At 34.6% G+C, this 25,777-nt stretch overlaps 1 protein-coding gene across 1 annotated transcript in view; it reads left to right on the top strand.

Annotated features, from left to right (window-relative positions):
• KLHL1 (kelch like family member 1) overlaps positions 1 to 18,344 on the top strand; it is a 446,827-nt gene extending 428,483 nt beyond the window's left edge. Inside the window, exons 10-11 of the mRNA XM_066235267.1 lie at positions 4,597 to 4,768; positions 18,114 to 18,344. Coding sequence (XP_066091364.1) covers positions 4,597 to 4,768; positions 18,114 to 18,173 — 232 coding nt within the window. The 3' untranslated portion in view covers positions 18,174 to 18,344. The remainder of the gene's footprint in view (positions 1 to 4,596; positions 4,769 to 18,113) is intronic.
• Positions 18,345 to 25,777: the final 7,433 nt, after the last annotated feature.

A 25,777-nucleotide genomic window follows, 5' to 3' on the forward strand; every position in this document is an offset into this window, starting at 1 on the left:
TAATGCGGTACTTATTAAATTATAAACACTTATAAATTGTGATTGTGGGTCTGCAAACATTAAAATTTAATCTTATAATTTAAATAAAAATAAAATGCGGCCTAAATCCTGAGAACACTTAGAAGAAAAAATAGATACTAGGAATAATTATAAAGTTATTTTGACTGATAATTTCATGATACCTTGTAAAATGTCGATTTTATTTATAAGAAAAATAAGAATGTTTATTATTTTTTTATATTTATTTATTTATTTGTTTATTGTGACAGAGACAGAGAGTCAGAGAGAGGGACAGACAGACAGTAAAGGAGAGAGATGAGAAGCATCAATTCTTCATTGAGGTACCTTAGTTGTTCATTGATTGCTTTCCCACATGTGCCCTTGGGGGTGGCACAGCAGACTGGGTGACCCCTTGCTCAAGCCAGCGACTTTGGGGCCAAGCTTGTGAGCCTTTCTCAAACCAGTTGAACCTGCGCTCAAGCTGGCAAACTCAGGGTCTCAAACCTGGGTCCCAGTCTGATCCTCCATCCACTGTGCCACCATCTACCTGGTCAGGCAAAAAATGTTTATTTTTTATCACAATTATTGTCCTTTATAATTCACAAATAATTTATTAAAATTAATGCCAACATAGATTGTATAATTTATTTATTAGAAACCTAAATACTTCTTTTTCAGAGCTGTTCTATTTATTTTCTTTCTTTGTTTCCTATTTATTTTGTTTTACAAGAAAACATACCTTGCTACAAAGCACTTCTATGTTGTGTTGTTTGGTTTCTAGATGACTATAGCCCATATACATTTAGAAAAATGGACATTTTCAATTCTATTTGTTATCAAAATATATTTTTATATTTTAAAATTTCCCTTTAAATATTTTAAGATTAATTATTATCCTTAAGCTATTGAAGTGACCATGATTAAAAATTAAAGGTACCTCAAAATTACAATAGGGATTTTCAATGAGAAACTAACTTTTGTTCTGTGACTGCCATTTGCCTTCAGCAAGGTTTCTCTTTAGAGCCAATTTTAGCCACAGTGTATATTCTCGTGCCTGAGGCTATAAACTTCTAATAGAGTCCCTGATCCCGAGCTCACACTCTGACCATGAAGGGCAAGGTGAAATGTAGGAAAGGAAGAGAGCATAAATATAAAAGATAGCCACAGCCCTTTTATTGTTTAAATGAACAGAAAACCACAGATCCATTCTCCAAAATGCTTAGAACTAATTTTTGTCAAAAACAAGAACTGACAGTGACAGAGTTCAGAGTTAGGAATTGTTTGAAAAATGCTTGTATATCTGTGAATCCTTTCCTAAGCTAAAAATATTACTATTTTTGAGGGGGTAACGATTTTGTATATCCCCAAGCTGAGAAGTGAATCTATAAAATTCTGAATACAGGAAAGTCAGTTCTGAGCTGTTAAAATGAGAACAAGCATAATTGCTAGTAGCTAATTTTGAATTTATGTGATTAGTTTTTAAATATCAGAGAGAAAGTATTGATTGGGAGGAAGGAAGGTTGTACTCACGTTTTCTTTTGTTTTGTTTCCAACAAATATATAAATTTAAATATGGTCAATATTACCAGATATGAATTTAAAAAATGTTATTACACATGTAAAGTATGTTACCTACTACTCATGACAAGTACATCTAATTCAAAGATTTAATTTTTATAAAATAATGCACTAAATTTTTTAAATTCCCTTTAGGAATTTTGTAAAATATAAAGAAAATGATACTTATTCCTAAATGTAGAATATTATCTTTAAATATGTACTTAAATATAACACATCCTAGTTTGTTTTCATTTTACCCTGAAATATGAGTATTTGAGAATTGTTTTGATATTTAAGGTTCACTTGAGGTTGCAGTAATTCATTTACTATTGCTTAGGGTAGTACCCTTAGCTGTTGTCTTGGTTCTTCTGCCTTTTATCAAAGTGATAAACAATGTCTGTTCTGTAGACAGTGGCTGGAAAAAATCCTATAGAGCTAAATAAAAATTAAATGAAGACTAAAATATGACTTCAGAAATAGCTATTTAGGGGAATTGATTGTGACAAAAGCCAGACTGGATTCTGTAGAAGAATGAATAAAATAAAAGAGTGTTACTGTTCACTGAAATTAAAGTATATTACATTTTCTTCTCTTCACTATAAAAATTTCCTGACATACAAAAGGTAAACAATGCAATATACTCCCCTGAACACATCACCCAACTTCAACAACCATTACCAATTTGTTGTTTTTGTTTTATTCTTTCTCCTTCACTGTCCTTTTTCCCCCTGAGGTATTATTTTAAAGAAAATTTTAAAGATGTCATTTTAGCTGAAAATATTTCCGATTTCATTCCAGAGAAAAAATTAAAAAATTAAAAATAATCAGTACTTTATATTTTAACATAATCACAATGTCTTTAGCACAACTAACAGACACTTCAGTTATGTCTTATTAAAATCTAATGCCCAGAATTAAAATTTCCATGTCTCAAACATGTTTTAATAATTAGTTTGAATTGGGATCCAAGTAAGGTATGCTCTATTTTGTTATGTTTTTATGTTTTTCATTGATTTGAACAACACAGAGAGAGAAGGTGGGGAGAGAAATAGAGACAAAGGAGAGGGAAGGAGGGAGAGAGAGAGAAAGAGAAGCATCACCTTGTTCCACTTAGTTGTTCCATTTTAGTTGTACACTCATTTATTGTTCCTCGTACCGTCCAGACTGGTGATCAAACCCATGACCTTGGTGCTCCAGGAGTATGATCTATTCCCTGAGCAACCCAGCCAGGGCCTATTTTGTTCTGCTTTTAAATCTCAATTTATAAGTTACTTCTTATTTACTTCTTACTACATTTTTTTAATTGAAAAAATCAGGCAGTTATCCTGTATACATTCTACTTTATAGATTGTACTATTTGATTTTTTGTAGTGTATTTTCTACCCTCTTTACTTTTTTGCTATTTATTTAAATGTGTGTGTGTGTGTATATATATGTGTGTGTGTGTATATATATAATATACATTTTTAAATGTTCGTGGTACAAGTTAAATATTTTAAAGAGGAATTTGATGTCATAGATTGTGTGTTTGTGTGTCTATATGTCTCTGTGTCTATTTATGATCATTGTATTTATTTATTGCTGCATGTAAAATTGAATTTTTATTTGCTAGACAGCCTATGCTTTAAGGTGGACCTGTTTTTGCAGGCATCCAATTTATTTCAAATTTAATATATATCACCAAGACTGTCACAACTCCTTCAACCACAGAGTGTAATTGCATGTAACATCTTGAGTAATGTGAATATCTCTATGACATATGAATTCCAGATCCTGGCAGTCCTTCCATTCATTTCTTTTTATAACAGCCTTCTTTATTTCCAATAAACTACAGATGAGGTTTTTGGCTTGTTTTTTTTTTTTGTGTGTGTGTGTGTGTGTGTGTGTGTGTGTGTTCATTTCTTTCTTTGTTTTAAGAGTTTGTGGGTTGAAAGTTTTAGCTGGTGAAAAACAAGACTGGAGTAGAAAAACAACAAAGAATATATTTACTGGGTTTATAAATATTTTTTTTAATTTAGTTTTCTTTCTGCTTTTACTCTACTGGGTTCTCACTAGCTTTCTTGTTTCTTTATCTGAACCTGTAGTTGCAGATTAAAGGTAAAAGAGTGGTTATTTATTCTTAGTTAAAGTAAAACTCATTCACAAAAGTATTCTTTAGATTTTTGCCACTTAAAATATAATAAGTATTTAAAAGAGTATTTATATGCATATATATGCATATTTATATACATATATGTAATGTGTGGTAATCAAACTTTCTGAAAATTATATCAATTTTTTGTTTAAATTCAGTAATAACTTGGATCCCTTGCTTTATTTGCTTGATTTGCCAATTCACCAATGGGGAATCCTGAGTAGTGTCACTATAATTATTTTCCCAGGTTTCAGAGGCCCCCTGTTTTCCTGTTGAGTAAACATAAGCACCTAATTACTCTGGGAATCAAACATCCATAAGTTGATTTAAAAAACAAGCAAACAAACAACTACACGTTTTTAGGCACTCTGCTTTTTCTAACATTCTTAAACTTAACCACATTTTACACCTGCTTCCTTAAAACTGATAATGCATTTTTGTTAACACTTCAGTTTTGTTTTTTTTTACAGAAACTTCTTATTCATAGCAAACTTAGGCTAACTTTGCAAACCTGACTTAATGGTGGTTTAAACTTGTATGTGAACTATTCCATAATTCTCTCAGATTTGTTAACAATTACTTCTGTTTTGTTACCATAGTACTTTGTTCATACTGTAGTAAATAGTTATTTATGTATGTGACTTCTTCATTGAAAAAAATTATATTAATTTTGTAAACTCACTCTATCTGAATAAAAGTCTAGGTATATTTTTAAAATTCCTTAAAATTTAGAGAGTCTCACATTGTGGATATTCGTTCTTGAACACCTGCTCAAACAATTGGGCTTTCAGTTAAAAAAAAACAAACTACTTTTATTTTCATGGAATGTTTTTGAATGGGTATCATCCATATGGTGAAAGATGAACGTGATTAGAATATGTCCCATTGTTCTTACATTTTAGATATGACCCAAAAACAGACACATGGACCATGGTGGCTCCTTTGAGTATGCCCAGAGATGCTGTTGGAGTTTGTCTCCTGGGTGACAAATTATATGCTGTTGGTGGCTATGATGGGCAGACATACCTCAATACCATGGAATCCTATGACCCACAAACTAATGAGTGGACACAGGTAAGGTTGTTGCCACCATAATTTACTTCAAATATAAGAATTTATTTCCTTTAAAGAAGATAAGTACACAAATAATATACTTAGTCAAATTAATCTGAACCCAAAGTGATTACTTTAGTTTATAATGTTCACTTGCAAAGAGTTCATCATGTTTTTGTGTACAAAATTCAGAATATTTGATTTTTAAAATAACTAGAATAAGATAATGAAAGGCTGCAGAAATCAACAATCTGCATCCCATTTTTGCCTGACTATGTTAGGTCCATTGTTATTTTTGCAGAGATATTTTCCATGGGGTGGAAAGTCCAAGTAACAATACTTATAACCATAAACAGAAAATAAGAGGATAAAGAGAGGATAAATGGTGATAGAAGAAAAGTTGATTTGGGGAAGTAAACACACAAAATACAATATATAAATAATTCATTGTAAAATTGTGTACCTAAATTTTAAAAAAGAAAAACATAAGTATTTGTTAAATAAGAAACAAACACCAAAGGGCTCTGAATGCTCTTTCATGTATAAAGCACTCACCCTTGGACAATCGCTTTGGCTGAGAAGATGGAATGAAAATGATTGACTGATCTTGATGAACTATTTATTGTCCCTTGAATATCCATGGTTGTTAGACTTAAGCTCATACCAGAACAGCTCCCATTCTAGTCATATAGCTAGAAAATTTTTGTTGGTTTGTATGAGTGTTGAAGGAAAAGGAGGACAGAACAAATTAATTATAGTGAAAATACCTTATGCTATATACGTAGCTACTATTAAGTTGCTTGCAATGATGGGAATGGATATAATATTCTCAGATTTTGTGTCCTCGTGTTCAATTTCTCCTTTTTTCCCCCTTCTTTCCTTTCCAATCTCTCAATATCTCTATTATTTTGCTCCTTTATCAGAAAACTTAAAGCGAATTACTGTGCAAATAAACAAACGTGCAAAACCTCTTCATATTGGGTACAGGAGAATTGCAAACTTTTTATATAGTTGAAGTAGAATAATAACCTCCTCTCTTTATGTTTCTCAGAGGGTAAAGAGTTTATAAATTTCAGTTGAAAAACTTGAACCCTGATTGAAGTAAATTTCTTTAAGAATACTTTTAAAGGTACATAACTCCCTTGATTGTCCATGTTTAAATATGTGTTCAAACACAATATTTAGATAGGCTGTGTTTAATTACAAACATAATTCCTAATGGACGGGCTAAAGTACCTGGCCTTCTGAATCTTACTCTTCCTTATGGCAGACTCTGATTCCAATGAGGATAGATAAAATCTGCTAAGGAGGAAGAAAGAAGGTGGAATGAAGGAAAGAAGGGGAACTATTTGAAGAACTAGGTCTTGCAATTTTTTGATTTTACTTTAATTGTGAGAGAAGAATCATTCCTCCTCCAAAGAGCAAAATATAAAAGAAGCTAATATTTAATTATTGAACTAAAATATATATTAGAGGATGTATTTTTAAATTCTTACCTTTCTGCATCCCTAGTGTTTATAAAACAACACTGTATGAATTAATGACTATTGATTTTCTAAAGAAATATATCTGTTCAATGGTATGTATTTTAACTGAGCCATTTTTACAAATGAACTTTAAATAATATTTAATTTTATATAAATGATATAGTATAATATGTTTATTATATATTTATAATAATGAGCCATTATATTTATCATTCCTTTGAAATAGAAATAAAAATCACATATGTAATAATAATAGGTAAAAGCCTGTCAAAGACCACTTTTTCTCATCTGTATTTTATAACACTCTTTTGGATCATATAATATCTTACAAATGGCAAAGTGGTATAAAATTTTTATAATAACTTTAGTATAATAAACATTAATATTAAAGCTCTTAAATTAAGATTTTGCCTCTGTAAGTTCTTATTACTTATATTTTAAGATTCTTGAGGGACTATGAGCAGACCCACATGAAATCCCTTTGACAATTTTCAGAATTGCAGGCCACTAGAAAAAAAAATGCTGTATTATATGAATAATGACTATCACTTTCCCTTCATCTAGCCTATAAATGGACAAAATAAATTGCTTATACAATATATCATTGGCGCCCCTAAATGGATAAGTATTAAAATAAACAAGCAAAGTATATTTTTAAAATTCCAAGAATGTATTTTTTGAAAACTCCTCAAGTTAGTTATTGAAAATAATGAAAATTAGGAGCAATGACCAGATGCATGTCTTAGATAGTTTTACAGAGAACAGATGCATGCATGAATGTATATGTATGTGTGTTTCAAATAAATTTGACTTTGTTATTTAATACTGTTTATTCCTTGCATTTGGCTTGAAAAAACTATGTGTTTCAATACAAAACAAATAAAAAACAATCCCCCCACACCCTAAAAAAACAAAATAAAAGAGTTTTATTTCATATCCCCTAGCCTGGAAAAATCACCTTTTCATGTTATTTCTTGGTATATGGTCATAGTGCTGTCATGCTGCACCTACCAGCAGCTGTAAAGAAACCAAGGTAGTGTGGTATTTAATGTCATGTTGAGAAAGACTAGCATAGGGTCTGACACAGGGTAAGATATATGTGAATGTTTCTCACATAAATTCAGAATTATTGGTGCAAATCATTTTGCTCTCTTGTGCATGGGTTTAGTTTATTTGCACACATTAGATATATAAGATATTGTAAATGAATTCCAGAGAAGCCTGGTAAAATATCTACATCTTCGGTTGCTTTTTTCTAATTGGTTTTGTGGCCAAAATTTTCAGTTTATTATCTAAGGCTGAAAGGTATATCCCTGAAGAGAAAACAGGGGAGATTTTAAAAACATATATATATATATTGAATATGTATATATAATATATATTGAATAATATAAAATAGCATTAACAAGGAAAAGGGAAAGTTCTCTTGGATATTTTAAATGTTTTCATGTAGAATATATCAAATGTTTAATAAAAGCATGATAAATTTTATGGTAAAGATGAAGTTTGAGTACAAGAAATCTTTAGAAAATGATGTGTAGAATTAGGACTAACAGATGAAAATATAAAGAGTGATTTAGTTTAAGAAACAGGATTTATCATGAACCACAGGAAAGTGAACACATGATATATTTCATTGAAATAAATAAAATTGTAAACAATGAGTTTGGGGAGATAAACAGGATGTTTATGATCTAGGGTAAGAAACCATAATACAGTATTGTGACTTCACAATCAGACTGAAGGCGAGTTAATAAAGAATTTTAAGCAGGGAGAAAAATCAATCAGAATTATCTTTTTAAATGATCAAACTGGAAAGAATGTAAAAAATGGCTAAAGGAAAACAAGATTGAAATCAGAGAAATATCTTAGGCAAATCTCTTACCAATCCACTCTAAGGTGGAAAAATTTGAATGAGGTACAACTAAGGGTCACAGATGTTCTCTAGGTTTCTCTTTTGAGCAGAGTAGTGTCATTCGCTGAGACAGGAAATGTACAAGGAAGAGCACAGTTTTGGGATAAAAATCACAAATTAATTTTTACATGTACTTATATGCATGTATAGAGATATAGATGTAGATATAGATATAAAGTGAAGTTATTTCATCAGTACTTTGTCTAAAAACTATGCACAGTATTTCTCAGTATTAAAAGAAAACATTAGAGACTATTTTGAAAACTGCAAAAAATATGACTACCCAAAGATCATCCCATTTCTATACAACAGTGAGACTTGAGCACATATATTTTGTGGAATACTACTCAGCCATAAGAAATGATGACATCGGATCATTTACAGCAAAATGGTGGGATCTTGATAATATTATACGAAGTGAAATAAGTAAATCAGAAAAAACCAGGAACTGCATTATTCCATATGTAGGTGGGACATATAAGTGAGACTAAGAGACATTGATAAGAGTGTGGTGGTTATGGGGGGAGGGGAGAGAGGGAGAGGGAAAGGGGGAGGGGGAGGGGCACAAAGAAAACTAGATAGAAGGTGACAGAGGACAATCTGACTTTGGGTGATGGGTATGCAACATAATTGAACGACCAGATAACCTGGACATGTTATCTTTGAATATATGTATCCTGATTTATTGATGTCACCCCATTAAGAAAATAAAATTATTAAAAAAAAAAAAAGTTCATTATATGACAGTGATGTCAAACAACACTTGAAAATGATTGGAGACTAAAAGAGAGACAATGCAAAGGGTGTGCACTATGGAGTCAGACACATTTCAGTTTGTATAGGTCGATGCTGTGGGATTTAAAAAATGTTTCTTGACACTCCATTCACATACCTGTCATATGAGGATAACGATGAATGATGAAATTATGAACATGATTGTAGTAACTATAAAAATTACTCTTAAAACACAGTACACTATGAATATATTCACATGCCCCTTTCCTCCTCTCCTTTTGAGCAATTAATAATAATAAAGGCAAGAAATATTACCTTAAAATAGCTTTTTAAAAAACTAATGCATTAAGTGAAAGAATAAAATCATATAAGAAGGTTTTTTTTAACGTACAAAACGGCAAGAAGCAATTAGTACATGTGAAGAACTAGTAGATAATGGTGGTAATTTTTATATTTGGAAAGTAAGACCATTTTTTTGTTAATCAATAAGATAATATACGTTATCTGAGGTTATTATGCTCTTAGCTATTTTCTTTCTTACATTTTATTCACTCTCTTTTCAGGTTGAAATAATATCCAGCAATTTCTAGTCTATGCTGACATTTTTATGTGTATGAATTATTCTTAGAAAACAAATAAAAATCATTGATATTAAAAACTCAAATAATTATAATCTTGGCTTACCTCCATGGAATAAATTTCCATTACAACTTTGTAAAAGTTACTGTTTACAATATATTACAAGCCAATTTTTTTGTTTGTTTGTTTGTTTTTCTTTTTTTTTTAATAAATTTTTATTAATGGTAATGGGATGACATTAATAAATCAGGGTACATATATTCAAAGAAAACATGTCTAGGTTATTTTGTCATCAAACCATGTTGCAAACCCCTCGCCCAAAGTCAGATTGTCCTCCGTCACCCTCTATCTAGTTCTCTGTGCCCCTCCCCCTCCCCTAACTCTCTCCTTCCCTCCCTCCCATGTCCTCCCTCCCCCCCCACCCTTGGTAACCACCACACTCTTGTCCATGTCTCTTAGTCTCATTTTTATGTTCCACCAATGTATGGAATCATGTAGTTCTTGTTTTTTTCTGATTTACTTATTTCACTCCTTATAATGTTATCAAGATCCCACCATTTTGCTGTAAATGATCTGATGTCATCATTTCTTATGGCTGAGTAGTATTCCATAGTGTATATGTGCCACATCTTCTTTATCCAGTCTTCTATTGAAGGGCTTTTTGGTTGTTTCCATGTCTTGGCCACTGTGAACAGTGCTGCAATGAACATGGGGCTACATGTGTCTTCACATATCAATGTTTCTGAGGTTTTGGGGTATATACCCAGTAGAGGAATTGCTGGGTCATAAGGTAGTTCTATTTGCAGTTTTTTGAGGAACCACCATACTTTCCTCCATAATGGTTGTACTACTATACAGTCCCACCAACAGTGAATGAGGGTTCCTTTTTCTCCACAGCCTCTCCAACATTTGCTATTACCCGTCTTGTTGATAATAGCTAATCTAACAGGAGTGAGGTGGTATCTCATTGTAGTTTTGATTTGCATTTCTCTAATAACTAATGAAGCTGAGCATCTTTTCATATATCTGTTGGCCATTTGTATCTCTTCCTGGGAAAAGTGTCTGTTCATGTCCTCTTCCCATTTTTTTATTGGATTGCTTGTTTGTTTGTTGTTGAGTTTTATGAGTTCTTTGTAAATTTTGGATATTAGGCCCTTATCTGAGCTGTCGTTTGAAAATATCAGTTCCCATATAGTTGGCTGTCTGTTTATTTTGATATCAGTTTCTCTTGCTGAGCAAAAACTTTTAATTCTGATGTAGTCCCATTCATTTATCTTTGCCTTCACTTCTCTTGCCATTGGAGTCAAGTTCATAAAATGTTCTTTAAAACCCAGGTCCATGATTTTAGTACCTATGTCTTCTTCTATGTACTTTATTGTTTCAGGTCTTATATTTAGGTCTTTGATCCATTTTGAATTAATTTTAGTACACGGGGACAGGCTGTACTCGAGTTTCATTCTTTTGCATGTGGCTTTCCAGTTTTCCCATTTGTTGAAGAGGCTTTCTTTTCTCCATTGTGTGTTGTTGGCCCCCTTATCAAAGATTATTTGACCTTATATATGTGGTTTTATTTCTGGGCTTTCTATTCTGTTCCATTGGTCTGAGTGTCTATTTTTTTGCCAATACCATGCTGTTTTGATTATCGTGGCCTTATAATATAGTTTAAAGTCAGGTATTGTAATGCCCCCAACTTCATTCTTTTTCCTTAGGATTGTTTTGGCTATTCGGGGTTTTTTATAGTTCCATATAAATCTGATGATTTTTTGTTCCATTTCTTTAAAAAATCTCATAGGGATTTTGATGGGACTTGCATTAAATTTGTATATTGCTTTGAGTAATATGGCCATTTTGATTATATTTATTCTTCCTATCCAAGAACAAGGAATGTTTTTCCATCTCATTGTATCTTTTTCGATTTCCCTTAACAATGCTTTGTAATTTTCATTATATAGGTCCTTTACGTTCTTTGTTATGTTTATTCCTAGGTATTTTATTTTTTTTTTTGCAATCGTGAAGGGGATTATTTTTTTGAGTTCGTTTTCTAATATTTCATTGTTGGCATATAGAAAGGCTATGGACTTTTGTATGTTAATTTTGTATCCTGCGACCTTACTGTATTGGTTTATTGTTTCTAATAATCTTTTTGTGGAGTCCTTCGGGTTTTCGATGTATAGGATCATATCATCAGCAAAAAGTGATAGCTTTACTTCTTCTTTTCCGATATGGATGCCTTTTATTTCTTTGTCTTGTCTGATTGCTCTGGCCAGAACTTCTAGCACCATGTTGAATAAGAGTGGAGAGAGTGGACAACCCTGTTTTGTTCCTGATTTAAGGTAGAAAGTCCTCAGTTTTATGCCGTTTAATAGGATGTTGGCTGATGGTTTATCATATATGGCCTTTATCAAGTTGAGATATTTTCCTTCTATACCCATTTAGTTGAGAGTCTTAAACATAAAATTGTGTTGTATTTTATCAAAAGCCTTTTCTGCATCTATTGATAAGATCATGTGGTTTTTGTTCTTTGTTTTGTTGATATGGTGTATTACGTTAACCGTTTTACGTATGTTGAACCATCCTTGAGATTCTGGGATGAATCCCACTTGATCATGATGTATTATTTTTTTAATATGTTGTTGTATTCGGTTTGCCAGTATTTTGTTTAGTATTTTAGCATCTGTATTCATTAGAGATATTGGTCTGTAGTTTTCTTTCTTTGTGCCATCCTTGCCAGGTTTTGGTATGAGGGTTATGTTGGCCTCATAAAATGTGTTTGGAAATATTGCTTCTTCTTCAATTTTTTGGAAGACTTTGAGTAGAATAGGAACCAAGTCTTCTTTGAATGTTTGATAGAATTCACTAGTATAACCGTCTGGGCCTGGACTTTTATTTTTGGGGAGATTTTTAATAGTTTTTTCTATTTCCTCCCTGCTGATTGGTCTGTTTAGGCTTTCTGCTTCTTCATGACTCAGTCTAGGAAGGTTGTATTGTTCTAGGAATTTATCCATTTCTTCTAGATTGTTGTATTTGGTGGCATATAATTTTTCATAGTATTCTACAATAATTCTTTGTATATCTATGATGTCTGTGGTGATCTCTCCTCTTTCATTTTGGATTTTATTTATTTGAGTCCTGTGTCTTTTTTCCTTGGTGAATCTTGCCAAGGGTTTGTCAATTTTGTTGATCTTTTCAAAGAACCAGCTCCTTGTTTTATTGATTTTTTCTATAGTTTTTCGGTTCTCTATTTCATTTATTTCTGCTCTGATTTTTATTATCTTTCTTCGGCTGGTTTTGGGTTGTCTTTGTTCTTCTTTTTCTAGTTCCTTAAGGTGTGAAGTTAAGTGGTTTACTTCGGCTCTCTCTTGTTTGTTCATATAGGCCTGAAGTGATATGAACTTTCCTCTTATTACTGCTTTTGCTGCATCCCAGAGATTCTGCTATGTCGTATTTTCATTTTCATTTGTCTGTATATATCTTTTGATTTCTGCGCTTATTTCTTCTTTGACCCATTCATTTTTTAGAAGTATGTTGTTTAGTTTCCACATTTTTGTGGGTTTTTCCCCCTCTTTTTTGCAGTTGAATTCTAGTTTCAAGGCTTTATGATCAGAAAATATGCTTGGTACAATTTCAATTTTTCTAAATTTGCTGATATTGTCTTTGTGGCCCAACATATGGTCAATTCTTGAGAATGTTCCATGTACACTAGAGAAAAATGTATACTCTGTCACTTTGGGATGAAGTGTCCTGTAGATGTCTATCATATCCAGGTGTTCTAGTATTTCATTTAAGGCCACTATATCTTTATTGATTCTCTGTTTGGATGACCGATCTAGAGCCGTCAGCGGTGTATTGAGGTCTCCAAGTATGATTGTATTTTTGTTAGTTTTTGTTTTAAGGTCAATAAGTAGCTGTCTTATATATTTTGGTGCTCCTTGGTTTGGTGCATATATATTAAGGATTGTTATGTCTTCCTGATTCACCTTCCCCTTAATCATTATGAAATGACCATTTTTGTCTCTGAGTACTTTTTCTGTCTTGTAGTCAGCATTATTAGATATGAGTATTGCTACACCTGCTTTTTTTTGGGTGTTGTTTGCTTGGAGTATTGTTTTCCAGCCTTTAACTTTGAATTTGTTTTTATCCTTGTTGCTTAGATGTGTTTCTTGTAGGCAGCATATAGTTGGATTTTCTTTTTTAATCCATTCTGCTACTCTGTGTCTTTTTATTGGTAAGTTTAATCCATTTACATTTAGTGTAATTATTGACACTTGTGGGTGCCCTACTGCCATTTTATAAATTGCTTTCTGTTAGTTTTGTATCTAGTTTGATTCTTCTCTTTTGTTTTTCTATCATTTGTTTTTGTTTGTGTTCCATACTTCTTTCCTCTGTTGCTACCTTTTTTAAGTCAAGTGTTTTTGTGGTGGTTTTTTTAAGGGTGGTTACCATTAAGTAATGAAAAGGGTACCTACCATATTCATTGTAGTACCCTATCTTATAAGTATTTCTGCACTTCATCATCCTTTGCTACTGTTAATCTCCATCCTCTCCCCCTTATTTTCCTTTGTTGTCACAGTTTAAGTTTGGTTTTATTGTGTTCTTGGTGGAGCTGTTACTTGTGGTGTTGTTTTCTTTTGTTCTTTGAATCTGGTTGGAAAACCCCCTTTAGTATTTCCTGGAGTGCGGGCTTTCTGTTGATAAATTCTCTCATCTTTTCTGTATTTGTGAATGTTTTTATATCTCCTTCATACTTGAAGGATAGCTTTGATGGGTATAGTATTCTTGGCTGAAAGTTCCTCTCTTTCAGGGCTTTAAATATTGGGGTCCACTCTCTTCTAGCTTGTAGAGTTTCTGCTGAGAAATCTGATGATAATCTAATAGGCCTTCCTTTATATGTTGTACTCTTCTTTTCCCTGGCTGCCTTGAGAATTTTTTCTTTGTCATTGGTTTGTGTCATCTTTATTATGATGTGCCTTGGAGTGGGTTTGTTGGGGTTAAGAAAACTCGGTGTTCTGTTTGCTTCTTGAATTTGAGGCTTTAGTTCTTTCCACAGGCTTGGGAAGTTCTCGTCTATTATTTGTTTGAGTATATTCTCCATTCCATTTTCTTTCTCTTCTCCCTCTGATATACCTATTATTCTTATGTTATTCTTTCTGATGGAGTCAGACAATTCCTGTAGGGCTTTCTCGTTTTTTATTATTTTTGAGTCTCTTTCTTCTTCTCTCTGTTGTGCCTCAAGTTGTTTGTCTTCTATTTCACTAATCCTATCTTCAATCTGGGCTGTTCTGTTAGCTAAGCTTGTTACCTCGTTTTTCAGCTCGTGAATTGAGTTTTTCATTTCTGTTTGATTTGTTTTTATAGTTTCAATTTCCTTGGTAATATATTCTTTGTGTTCATTGAGTTGTTTTCTGATCTCCCTATATTGCCTTTCTGTGTTTTCTTGTATATCTCTGAGTATTTTTAAGATTTCTATTTTAAATTCTCTGTCATTTAGCTCCAAGGCTTCCAATATGTTAAGTCTTTTCTCCATAGATTTTTCCATATCTATTTGTGTTACCTCTCTTTCTTTTGTATCCATAATATTCGATTTCCTCTTTCTTATCGGCATCTGAGGGTGGTCTTATTGATAGCACTAATTAGAATTAATAAAGAGTAAAAAGAAAAAAAAAAAGGGTAAAACACCCCACAAAAAAAAACAGTAATAATTTATTATTTCCCCCTTTTTTTTCTTTCTTCTCTTTCCCTCCTCTCCCCTCCTCAGGGAAATATCGTGCCTATAATGGAGGGCCTGATTTGGGGTGAAGAGTTCAAGGGGCAAAAAAAAGGGAGTAGGGACCTACTAAATGCAAAAAAAAAAAAAAAAAGGAAGAAAATCTTAGACAAGCATAAGATGATTTGCTTGTAAGTGATGGTCAACTAAGAGATATAATGAGAGGGATAAGAGGGAATCAGAAAAAAGGACCAAAAAAGAATAATAAAGAAGAAAAAATAAAAATAATAAGTAAAAATCTGTTGTATTAAGTGGAGCGAAGACTAAATACAATGGAGACCTTGGTTTGGGAGGACCCAAAATGCCACAAAAATAAACAAACAAGAGAAAAAAAAATAAAAACAAAAGCAAAAAAGAGAAATAAAGCCAAAAAAAAGCCTTGAGTCCCAAATTAACTAATTTGTTCGTGATTGAGGATTATATGGGAGGAAAGTAAAATGAGAAAAGAAAAAACGAATAGAAAGGAAAAAATAAGAAAAAGAGAAAAACGAAGGAAGAAATAAAATAGGAGGAGAAAAAACAAAATAAAGCAAGACAAAAAAAAAACAAAAAAAAAAACAAAAGAGGAGAGAGTGAGAGTTAAGTGTTTTGGAGTATAACCTTAAAGGAGGGTGAGGATGAAGAAGAAAAATAAAATGCAACACTCATGGGTAGTGTAGTTCAAGAAAGGGGAAGCATAAGATGGGCAGAGAATAGAAGGACCGAGGTGGAGGAAATAAAGGCAAAAACATAGAAGAAACTAACAACAACAACAACAACAAAAAAAAAATTAGTGGATCAAGTTGTAAAGTCTGTGGGTTTTTCTTGATTTTGAGAGGTTAACTTCTTCCTTTTTCTTTTCTCTCCCTCTTCCTAGTCGGTGACTCTGTACCCCAGGCTCTGCCCCTGTGTCACTCTTAGGTAGGGATTTGCAGTTGATGGGATTCTATGGCAATGTCATATAATTGGCTTTAGTCTTGCTGGAAGTAAAGGCTTGTTGGTGTTTGCAGGGTCCAACGATGAGAGAGTTTGCTTTCCTGGATTCTCTCTCCTAGTCCCCCCTTTCTGAATTAGCAGCCTGGTGATCCAGCTATAAGGCTGCAACTGCTTCTGCCTGGGGAGTAAGAGGCTCAAAGAGCTGGGAAACCCCACTCTATCCCCACTCAGTGCAAGGCTTTGGGAAAGGCTCTGACAGTCAGGGCCTCCAGTGTAATCAGGCGGGGGTGGGAGTCAATTGTTGTCAAGGTGACTGTTCAGCGCCTAGCATTTAGTTGGACCTCTCAACCCAGGCTTTCCACACTTTGTAGCCTGTTTTTGCAGGGAAGAAGAGGCACTAGTCTCTGCTTACGACTAGTGTAGTATAGACCTTATTATCTGCCAAGTCCTTCTTGTTAGCGTTTATCCCTGAATATGGAGGCTCTATCAATCAGAAGTTGCCCCCGCCCCTTTAGCGAGAGGCACTAAAAAATATCACGCCTCTTGTCTTGGATCGCTGAACTGAGAGAGATCTTATCAATTAGAACCGAGGGTGCGCAGATTTTATGGGTTAAGCTAATTTCAGTGATTGGGTCGCAGCTATGCTTCCGAAGGTATTTTAGGCTGCCTGCGCGCGCCCCTCCCCCAACGCTTGATTGTTAGCTTGAATGGCTGGGTGAGGTGCCCCGCCCACAGAGAGAATCTCCCAAGCCTCTCCCGCTCGCCCCGCCGCTGGCAGCTGGACCGCACCAGGCGCAGGATAATGGAGCCCCCTGGGTGTGCGGGCCAGCAGGGCGCCCTGGGCGCGTGGAATGCCCAAGGCACACGCGCGAATGAGGCGCTCTGGGCACCGGTGGCCGGCGACCCCCACTCGCAGTGTGCGGGCCGCTGGGAACGTCTGAGGTGCTCAACTGGACCGGGCGCGTGCGCGGCTGCTCGAGGCGGCTCGCGGCAGCAGCTCGTGGCGGCCGCTCGCGGTGGCAGTTCGCGGCGGCCGCTCCCGGCGGCGGCTTGCGGGGGCTCGCAGCGGCTCGCGGTGGTGGCTCGCGTCGGCCGCTCGCAGCGGCTCGCGGTTCCCAAGTATATGGGCTGACTCACCGCAGGCGCACTCCCTCACAGCTTGAATGAGCGTCGCTGCGGTAGCTTCCTCCACACCCTCGTCTCTCAGATTCAAGTGATAACAGTCCTTTTGCTTTCAGTTTGTGTGGAACTCCGGAATGCTCCGAGGATAAATTTTTTCTGTTTCTAGTTGATAAATTTGTTGTGATTTAGGGGAGAGCTGTCAGACGCGCTTCTCACGGCGCCATTTCCGTGACGTCACTTGTCCTCAAGCCAATTTCTTATTCACTATTATTTTTTTAAATCTCAGTTCTGAACAAAATGACTGTCATAAGGTGGATTTTAAAATAAGTTATATATCAATGGTAATTATGGCCTATTTATGACAAAATATTGAAGTTACTTCATTGTATGTCTTTATTTAGAATGAATGAATAACATTTAATTCAGTATTATATCAGGGGAAATAACTTCAAAATGATTTCAGTAAGTGTAATAGATATTTCAGCTAAAATGTATTCCAACCTATCATTATAAAATATCTTTATAAATATGTCTATGCATGCCCCAGAATAAATATTTGTTGAAAGTTTCCATAATAGCTTTATTTCACTAAGAATCATTAAATATCTTATTACTTTTATTAAAAACTTCATAAGTGATTACAGGTTTTAAAATTTTTAATATGTAAATTATTTCTTTTTTTTAAGTGCTATTTTTATTGTTTTTATTTTTATTTTATTATTTCTGGCTAAATTTGCAAATATAAAAATATTTAATTACATGCAGATAAGTGTTTTAAATATATTAAAATGTGTATATTTTTCAAAAAAAATAACTTTTTTCTTCAACTGTGTTTAATCTTTTCAACAGATGGCTTCCTTGAATATTGGAAGAGCAGGTGCCTGTGTAGTAGTCATCAAACAACCTTGACTTATTTTTATTTGGAGAGATTTTATTTGCTGAAGTGCTTATTTTTATATCAGAAGGCAAGAATGAGAACTTCCTGATTATTCAAAATCTTCAAGAACAAGGATTTCTGTAGATTCTTGTAATGATGTCAAAAGAGGTAGATTAAACCAAATTATAGAAAAGAAGAAAATATCTCACTGCTATGGGAACAATATCAGGTCCTGTATTAGTTCAGGAACGGTAATTGGAAATTTGCTATGTATTATAACATACAAATAACTAGAGTTACCAAAAGCTTGTTTTTCTTGGGCAATTAAAAGGAGAGACTGATATTTGTGACATGAATAATTTTATGATTTACAATTGTTTTGTAATCTGTGGCAATTACCAATAAGTTGCCAAATGTAGCAGACATGATATTTTCATTTGACAGAATCTAATTGGTTTACTATTTTCCTAATCAGATGTGGTCATACAAGGAGGCAGAATGATGTTTTGTTAAAACAGAAATGTTTCTTCCTCCCTTTCCTAAGCTGCAAGGACAGAGAAACAGATTCATGCTTGTCTCATGTATTCAAAAGATGAACTATCCTGCTAATCAAAGCTGCATATGTCATCGGAGGCTATGGTTGAAGTTTATTGCAACTATAGTAGCAATCTGAAGCTGGCAAACACAAAGGATTGTTTTCATTAGTCTTATCACATCGCTTTACTTTTTGAACACACTGAGCCAAAGAATCAGCACAATTATGGGCTTTTGCCTTATTTTGAGTTCAGTGTAAGCATGGAAACTAGTTATTATGAATGTTTATATATGTATATGTATATATCCATTGCATGTTGAAATCCTTTAGAATTTTGTTTATTAAAAAAAATTAGAATTTTGAAAGAGATCTATGATCTATTTAATTGGAGTGTTAATGGTCATTGTTAAAATGAAGGCAGACTCAGAATCTCATTCCCCACTTTTCAAACTTGTTACATCAATGTGCACATTATTTTATTCCAAATGTTTGTAATTGTTCAAGGCATAAAGTGGAAATATTATACAATGTCCTTAATAGATCCATGTAAATTTTAAATACAATTAATAAATGATAGAAACTTTGCTTTTATCAGTGTATGTTTCTTCAATCAAGAGAGCTAGGTAATTTTTATTGCTTGACTTTTCAAAATTCAGGTAATATATATATTTCCATTAAAACTTTAGTTTATATCCTCCATAATATCATTCTTACACAGGTATTTATTTTTTTAGTCTGTAGTCACTCAAAACAGTTAACATTGGTGCTTAGAACTCATACATCCCATATGAGATTGCTATTAATTGTGCAGAATCTTAAAAAGACAAAAAAAATTCTCATTCTGCATTGGTATAAATCATGGAATTAAGTTTTATTATTAAGTGGTAAAGTGTTCAAATCTAAAAATCAAATAAAATATTAATAAATAGTTTGTGTCAAGAAACTGTTAGTAAATCTGAAGTTTCCTAACATGTACATATATATGGTCAAATCTTTTAGTCATATTTTTTTTTTTTAGTAAAACAATGTCATTGCAAAAATAAGATGCTATGGAAGTATCAACTATTTAAATATATATATGATATATATATAGAAAAATTATAACATAAAAATTATCATCTTAACTATTTGTAAGTGTACAGTTTAATAGTGTTTAGAATATTCAATTTCTTCTGCATATGTATTTTCTCCAAAACATAGAATATACATATAACATCAAATTACTAAGGAATATAACTTATTCTTGAAATTTTAAAGAATAGTCCCTAGCAGGCTGGCTCAGTGAATAAAGTGTCAGCATGGCATAAAGACATTCTGGGTTTTATCCCCAGTCAGGGCACACATGAGAAGTGACCATCTGCTACCTTTCCCCTATTTCTCCTCTTCTCTCTCCCCCTCTCACAGCCAGTGGCTCTATTAGTTCAAGCATCTCCCTGGGCTGGTCTGAACATAGAGTTCAGATGCGGGTTGCCCAGTGAATGCCAGCTGGGGCACATGTGGGAAATTGTCTTACTATATTCCCTCCTCTCATTTAAAAAAATTAAAGTATAGAGAAAAAGATAATGTGATACAATATATGTCTATTTTTTCCCCATTGATTTGTGAGAGAAAATGAAGAAGGAAGAGGGTGAAGGGAGGCAGAGAGAATGAAAAGAGAAAGAAAAAGAGTGAGAGAGAGAACTATCAACTCATTCCATTTAGTTATGTACTCACTGATCGTTTCTCCTATGTGTCCTGACCAGGGATTGAACCAGCTGCCATCTTGGTGTGCCGGGATGACACTCTATTCACTCAGTAACCTGGCCAGGGCCCATATGTCTATTTTTTAAACAATAAAGTTTGGTGGTGGTTATATTTAAAACCTGGCTAATAAATTTACCAACATTTTTATGTATAAGTATTTTTTCTTCCTGAGAGAAATTTTCTGCAAACAAATTTGCTGCATTCAACCAACTATTTTTATGTGTGGATCATATTAGCCCAATACTATTTATATTGCATGCACTGAGTTTGTGCACCTAATTTATCATATGAGGACACTGAAGCAATTTGGACAGTGAAGTTCAAGTCTATATGAGATAAAGAGAACAGATATCATCGTATTATTTCCTGAAAAGAAAACTGTCCACTATGGTCACATGGAAAATTATTTTCAAGACTTACCACCTACCTTGCCATGACTGTAATCTAGGAATCTTGAAACTTGACTCTGTCAATTGTTTTTTGTTTTGTTTTTGTTGGTTTTTTTTTTTTGTATTTTTCTGAAGCTGGAAACGGGGAGAGACAGTCAGACAGACTCCCGCATGCGCCCCACCAGGGGGCGACGCTCTGCCCCTCCGGGGCGTCACTCTGTTGAGACCAGAGCCACTCTAGCGCCTGGGGCAGAGGCCAAGGAGCCATCCCCAGCGCCCAGGCCATCTTTGCTCCAATGGAGCCTCGCTGCAGGAGGGGAAGAGAGAGACAGAGAGGAAGGAGAGGGGGAGGGATGGAGAAGCAAATGGGCACTTCTCCTGTGTGCCCTGGCCGGGAATTGAACCCGGGACTTTTGCACACCAGGCCGACACTCTACCACTGAGCCAATTGGCCAGGGCTGACAATTGTTAATTCAACTACATTAAAGATTCCCCTATGAGATAAAATTTTTGCTAAGAACTGAACATTCACTATTTGGCTTTTAAATTAATAATGCATATTTAAGTATAAGAAGCATAGGAAATAGGACAAATATTTTTTTGGAAAAATATCAGGTTTTTTTCCAAAATATAGTTTAATTTTAATTACATTGGTGTCCCTGAACTATAACTTATTTTTATAAGTAGCATGATGAAATCTTAGAATATTCCACAAACATTTTAGTTCTAATGATAACTATTAATGGTAATAATAATAGTAATAATACAGTTTAAAATTATTTATAAATTATTATAATCATTTCCAAACCTCCAAATGTGGTAGTACTGATTTTCTTTTTATCTTGCATGTTACAGTCCAATAAAACAAAAACTTACGGTTAAAATACAATTAAAAAGATGACATTTGCAAGTTTCTCGTGGATACTGGAACAATAGACTGCATAATAACAGAGGTATTAGTGCAATCTCCTGAGAAATACTGGTGAAAATGTAAGAAATTTATAAACCTGTAAAGAATTTTTATGAGTTTAGTTGAGCCAAACTGACAACATGGCAAGATCTCAAATGCTCCAGAGAATGACAGTGTTGCAGTTCCTTTAATAGGATTGGAATTCAGAAAAGAACTAAGTAAGATTACATGAAGGTGGGAGAAAGTAAGTTATAGGATTGGTAAATTTATGTGCCCCTTTGAGGGTTGTTACATCCTGAAATTATTTCAAAGGTGTTTTAACCTCGATACACAAGAGCAATGGACAGGGCTTCCTTGAAAATCCTTTAATAAAGAAGTTTTAGGCCTGGAGCATGACTACCCACAATGACCTGCCCAGTTAGGAATTTATAGTCAGATCACCCTATGATGTTACTTTTGATCATTGAACTTGTTTAAACCCCTGTTTTTGTTCAAACTAATTACCCAAAAAAGAGACTACGGTGTTCAAATTATCAATTACATCATATAAGATTTGGAAAAAAACCAGAAAATCTGTATAGAAAATAAATATGTGTAACTAATCAGCTAAAATTTGTGATAAAATAACTAAAATATTAATATCCAAATATAAATGAAAATATAGTGAAATATGTATGTATGATCTTGTATTTTTAGGTTCAAGTGTTTCTATTAAAATTTTTAAGATTTTAAAGCTTTTTGGAATTCTTTTAAACATATCCATGTCACTTATGAAAACTGTATCAGGTTTTTTCTAATTTTAATAGATAAAAATTACAGTACAAATAATAAGAGAAACGAGCATAAGCACAAAGAGGAACAGAATTTGCCACCTCAAAATACACTTTGTTGGTATAGAGATGTCTATGTAGAAAATGTCCAAACCATTTGACCAGGCGGTGGCGCAGTGGATAGAGCATTGTACTGGGATGGGAGGACCCAGGTTCGAGACCCCTGAGGTTGCCAGCTTGAGTGCAGGCTCATCTGATTTGAGCAAAAGCTCACCAGCTTGAGCCCAAGGTCGCTGGCTCGAGCAAGGGGTCACTCGGTCTGCTGTAGCCCCCTGGTCAAGGCACATATGAGAAATCAATCAATGTACAACTAAGGAACCGCAATGAAGAATTGATACTTCTCATCTCTCTCCCTTCCTGTCTGTCTGTCCTTCTTTCTGACCCTCTCTGTCTCTGTCACAAAAAAAAAAAAAAGAAAAGAAAATTCCCAAACCTGTAAAGAATTATGAGCTTAGCCTGACCAGGTGGTGGCGCAGTGGATAAAGCATCGGGCTGGAATGTGGAAGACCCAGGTTTGAGACCCCAAGGTCTCCAACTTGAGCACAGGCTCATCTGGTTGGAGCAAAAGCTCACTGGCTTGAGCCCAAGGTCGCTGGCTCCAGCAAGGGGTTACTCGGTCTTGTTAAGCCTAATCCAGAGGGACCCGAAACATTGAAGACACGAACAAATTCCATCGATTACACACCAAAGCTTTATTGTCTAGCTTGGCCAAGCGGCGGCAACTCCAACAGAAGTCTGAGGGAGAGCACGCTGGCCCTTTGTTCTACCGAGTTTTTATAGTTTTGTAAGTGGGAAGTACAGAAGCAAAAATTGTAATTAGGAGTCCCTTACCACTATTGGTTATAGTCATATGTCCTTTAACATGATAGGACCACGTTCAATTTGCAAGCCATACATCATTTTGGAGAAAACAAAATTTACGAGTCAACACAATGGTAGAAAGATGTCTCTTTCCATATTAAAAGGCATTCCTATATTTTCTAGTGTTCATCTGCCATCTCTCTGTCCAGAGTCACATGTATTAACCACATGCATTTACATAGGAGAGGTAGTTTCCATTGGGAGAAATGCCCGCAAATGGCTCATTGCTATAAGAGAAGGTTTATTTTGGCTTTTCTCTTCCTGCACCTGGCTAGCCATTCACTCCTTTCCCCACAGCTGTGGTTGAATGTCTGGGACTCTGTTTTCCTTCCCTTTGCATTTATAATACAATGCCAAGGGCCATCCTGGTTATGCCAGTCACACAGAACAGAGACTATTCTCACAATTTCCCTACACACCTTAACCCAAATTAATAAAATGTTCTTCAAGCCTCTTAAAATATTAATATTAATTCTGTATTTTTTGGTACTTTATAACACCTGTGGCTGAAGTGGCGCAGTGGCTCCTCAGTCTGCTGAAGGCCCCGGTCAAGACATATATGAGAAAGCAATCAATGAACAGCCAAGGTGTTGCAACACGCAATGAAAAACTATTGATTGATGCTTCTCATCTCTCCGTTCCTGTCTGTCTGTCCTGTCTATCCCTCTCTCTGACTCTCTGTCTCTGTAAAAAAAAAAAAAAAAAAAAAAAAAAAAGAATTATGAGTTTATCTGAGCCAAACTGATGACAATTGTAAGCAAGCAAAATCTCAATGTATTAAGAAAAATGCTTTGAAGAATGGCAATTTTACAATTTATTTTATACAGTATAGCAAGAATGCATAAAGAGAGTTACATGAGATTAATCAGTGGTAGATGAAGGAGTCAGGAGAAAGCAAAGCAGGAGGAAATCTCCTAGAATGGCTAAAATATATTTTAAAAGACAACAGGAGGCTTAGTTAAGGTAAAAATTTACCTTTGTCAAAAAAGATACCAGCCTTGAGACATGACTACCCATCATGACTCCTTTTTCGGTAGGAAGTTTTCACTTCAGACCATCCTATGTGGTTACTTTAGTTTGTAAAGTTCGCCATGCAGGCCTGCTCTGAGCTTGTCAGGTTTAGTTATGTGGTTCTTTTATTTTCTTTTTCTTTTTTTTTTTTTTTGTCAGTAAGGATTATCTTAAACTGATTGTTTTTTTAAAAAATAGAAGACAAAGTAAAAGCTCTGAAAACCTAGTAAAAATTAACTTTTGTAAGGAGCATTTATATTCATAAGGGAAATCTTGTATGAGAAAAAGGATGACTAAATTTCTAGAAACTATAAACAATAGAGAAGGTAATGACCTAAATCTGCATTATAACCTTACCCATGTTTACCTTACTTTTTCTGATAATGTCTCGTAACTGACTTTTCCACCCCCAACGTATTTTGTGTTTAGCTGGAAATAGTAATTAAGGTGGTGGCTTGGGCCATTTCAGAAAGTTACTCAGGATTCCTGAGTGTCTCTCATGTACATATGACATATATATGTTATTAAAGTTCTGTTTGCTTTTTACCTGTTAATCTGTTTTTTATTACTAGGGAATCTAAGCCAGGAACCCAGAAGGGTAGAGAAAAAAAATTACTTTTCCTCCCTTACAGGCAACTGTATTAATTTTCTCAATACAAAGTTTTAACTAAACTTTTCTCATAAATATTTCTCTAGATAATTATCTTACTAGATAATTTAAAAACACTTAATATTATTAAATAATATGGATTATCATTACCTCATGTAAAATTAGTATTTTGTATTTTGTAAACGATATACATATTATATATTATTTTTGCTTTAAGTTTCTATAATTTGATAGTCACCGTTAAATACTTTATAAATACAAAAATTTTAGTTGAGAATGTATATGAAATTATATTACACATTGTAAAGCCAGTAACCAGGGCCACCACTATCAAAGCAGCCCGGCTCACGCAGGTTCACATTGGATTCGGACAGTCGGTAAAGAAACAATGGAGCCAAAAACTGGTGGGCCATAGTCTTTAATCCTAGCTTGCACCCAGCGGGCAAGTAAAAACACACACTGGGGCCCTGGCCAGTTGGCTCAGCGGTAGAGCATTGGCCTGGCGTGTGGGGGACCCGGGTTTGATGCCCGGCCAGGGCACATAGGAGAAGCACCCATTTGTTTCTCCACCCCCCCCTCCTTCCTCTCTGTCTCTCTCTTTCTCTACCGCAGCCAAGGCTCCATTGGAGCAAAGATGGCCCGGGCGCTGGGGATGGCTCCTTGGCCTCTGCCCCAGGCGCTAGAGTGGCTCTGGTCGCGGCAGAGCACTGCCCCCTGGTGGGCAGAGCGTCGCCCCTGGTGGGCGTG

Source organism: Saccopteryx bilineata, chromosome 6, assembly GCF_036850765.1.
Source record: "Saccopteryx bilineata isolate mSacBil1 chromosome 6, mSacBil1_pri_phased_curated, whole genome shotgun sequence".
Lineage (NCBI taxonomy): Eukaryota > Metazoa > Chordata > Mammalia > Chiroptera > Emballonuridae > Saccopteryx > Saccopteryx bilineata.